The sequence below is a fragment of the Austrofundulus limnaeus genome, unplaced genomic scaffold (genome assembly GCF_001266775.1).
Source record: "Austrofundulus limnaeus strain Quisiro unplaced genomic scaffold, Austrofundulus_limnaeus-1.0 Scaffold3756, whole genome shotgun sequence".
NCBI lineage: Eukaryota > Metazoa > Chordata > Actinopteri > Cyprinodontiformes > Rivulidae > Austrofundulus > Austrofundulus limnaeus.
The window spans coordinates 1-2,179 of record NW_013956158.1 but is presented as its reverse complement, the minus strand read 5'-3'; the positions used below and the strand labels follow the sequence as shown (position 1 = coordinate 2,179).

The 2,179-nt window shown below is 35.1% G+C and overlaps 1 protein-coding gene across 1 annotated transcript; it reads left to right on the top strand.

Moving 5' to 3' along the window:
- Positions 1–355: 355 nt before the first annotated feature.
- Positions 356–2,053, top strand: LOC106511982 (C-type lectin domain family 4 member C; the record flags this gene model as incomplete). The annotated part of the gene is made up of 4 exons (XM_014000690.1): positions 356–432; positions 1,112–1,213; positions 1,577–1,711; positions 1,911–2,053. Coding segments are annotated over exons 1-4 (450 nt in total), but the record flags the coding sequence as incomplete, so codon positions are not given.
- Between the last annotated feature and the right edge of the window lie 126 nt (positions 2,054–2,179).

Genomic DNA, 2,179 nt, shown 5'->3' with positions numbered 1-2,179 from the left:
TCTCATTGAACTTTCTGTTACAATATTAATAAAAAATTCCAATATATTTTCTGAAAAAATAGTTTTTTCGTTTTCCAAAAACGTTCAAAAATGACTTAGGCTATTATGCTATGTGGCTAACGATTTTAATTTTTAATTACAATTTCTGTGTGAACAACATTTCAAATGTTTTAGCAATTGTAATAGATATAAATATTTTTCAAATTTTAATTTTAGCTTTTTGGAAATCCTTATATGTCAATGACCCTTCTACGGAAATATGTTACTTCCTCAAACTGTGTGAAAAGCTTGATTGAAACATCACAGTTTAGTTGTTGCTGCAGATCTGACCATCAGGGGAATAATCTACGTCTTTCCAAGAGATGGAGGAAATTTATGCCACTATTGAACAAGCAAACCCTGTCTGCCAGGTTCCTGCATCAGATCACAGAGGTAAGAAATCCTAAACAGAAATGTAACTAATATCACATGACATTTATTTGGTTTGAAATGTACAGTTATAATCAGCTGAATATTTAGTTTTAAAATAAAGACTAAACTTTTCTCATTTTATGAAAGCATCTCTTTAAAAAGTTGTTCAATTTGTCAAATAGAAGAAAATGGACAGAAACTTGTGACATTAAATAAACAAATAATTTTAAAAGAAAATGTCTAAAAGAATAGATCACCCTTATTATTTGGGCTTTCAGTACTTCAGTAAAATGCTGCTTCAATATTTCCATTTAATGTTATTTTTTTCATGATTCAAGCTATGCATCAGTCTCTCCTGCAGCAAACCAGCCCCATAGAATGAAGCTGTCACCTCCATGCTTTACAGATGAGGTGGTATTTTCAGGTTTTTCCTCCAAATGTAATAATGGTCATTATGGCCAAACAGTTCAATTTCAGTTCTCCCAAACTTAATGTCTCTGTCCACGTGTGTCTTTATTCTGTGTTTGGTGTAAAGGCCTCTTCCTCAATAAATTCCCTTTCAGCCAATGTTGGTTAGGGTTAGAGCTTCACAATGGATGGAGTCTCTCACCACCTTCAACATCTTCACAAGCTGAGAAAATAAAATGGTTCTGTCTTTTTAATCAATATGTAAACATCTAGTTTCAACTGTTTTTTTAAGGATCAAGCAGCTCTAAGAAGAGGCTCTATTTTGGTGTCTTGATCTTTTGTGCACTCCTGAATGTTCTCCTGCTGGTCAAACTCATCATCCTGAGTCTGCAGTGTGAGTCTGTCATAAATAATAATGCTTCTTCCATTGGCTATTTGAGTTATTTTGGTAAACTAAGCTTGACTCAGTTTCAAGAAGTTTGTTGGTTAAAGGAAGGAAATGATATCAGATAATAATGTTCTGACACACTGATGATACTTCCTTTTTCACATGAGTGAGAAAAAAGTGGTGTGGGCATTTGCTTAGGCAGTTTGTTCTACCACACAGTTTACTTTTTGTTTCCAGTAAACTTATTTATTTGTAAATGTTCCCATTTTACAGCTTTTAAAATGAGTTGCAATGTTTTAGGAAATTAAAAATTGCTTAACTTCAAGCAAAATACTTTTCAAAAGTCCATCTTCATTTATTGTAATTCAGTAGCAGATCTCTCCACCATCAGAGACAATCTGACTGAGCATCTGCAGGACAGCAACAACAAACTTTCCTCCATCACAGAAGAGAGAGACCTGCTGAAAGCAAATCTCATCAGGCTTGAGTGTTTGTCCACAAAAGGTAAGTTCTCAGCTGCATGTTGTGTGTCATAAGTCTAATGGTTGAAAAGCCTTTTACAACAGATCAAGGTTTGACCTGATACAGTCCTTTTCACCCTACTCCTTCCAAACCAGAAATTTAATGTATTTTTTACTCTTGAATCTATAGTTCAAAGTTATATTTTGTGATCAATAAGATCAGAGATGTTTTTTTTTTTCAGAGAAATCATGCCCTGCAGGATGGACAGTGTTCTTTAGCTCCTGTTACCTCTTCTCAACAAAGTCTGCTTCCTGGGATAAAGGCAGAGAGGACTGCAGAGCCAGAGGAGCAGATCTGGTGGTGATAAATAGCCTTTCTGAACAGGTGTTGTGTTTTTTAAGGGATATTTCTGTTTATAAGTAGCCTGGTTCAAACCAGACCCTGTCGTTCACTTTGCTTCGAACAAGGGTCTGGACTTGATGCATAGAGAATAGATTTCTTGCAGGAGGC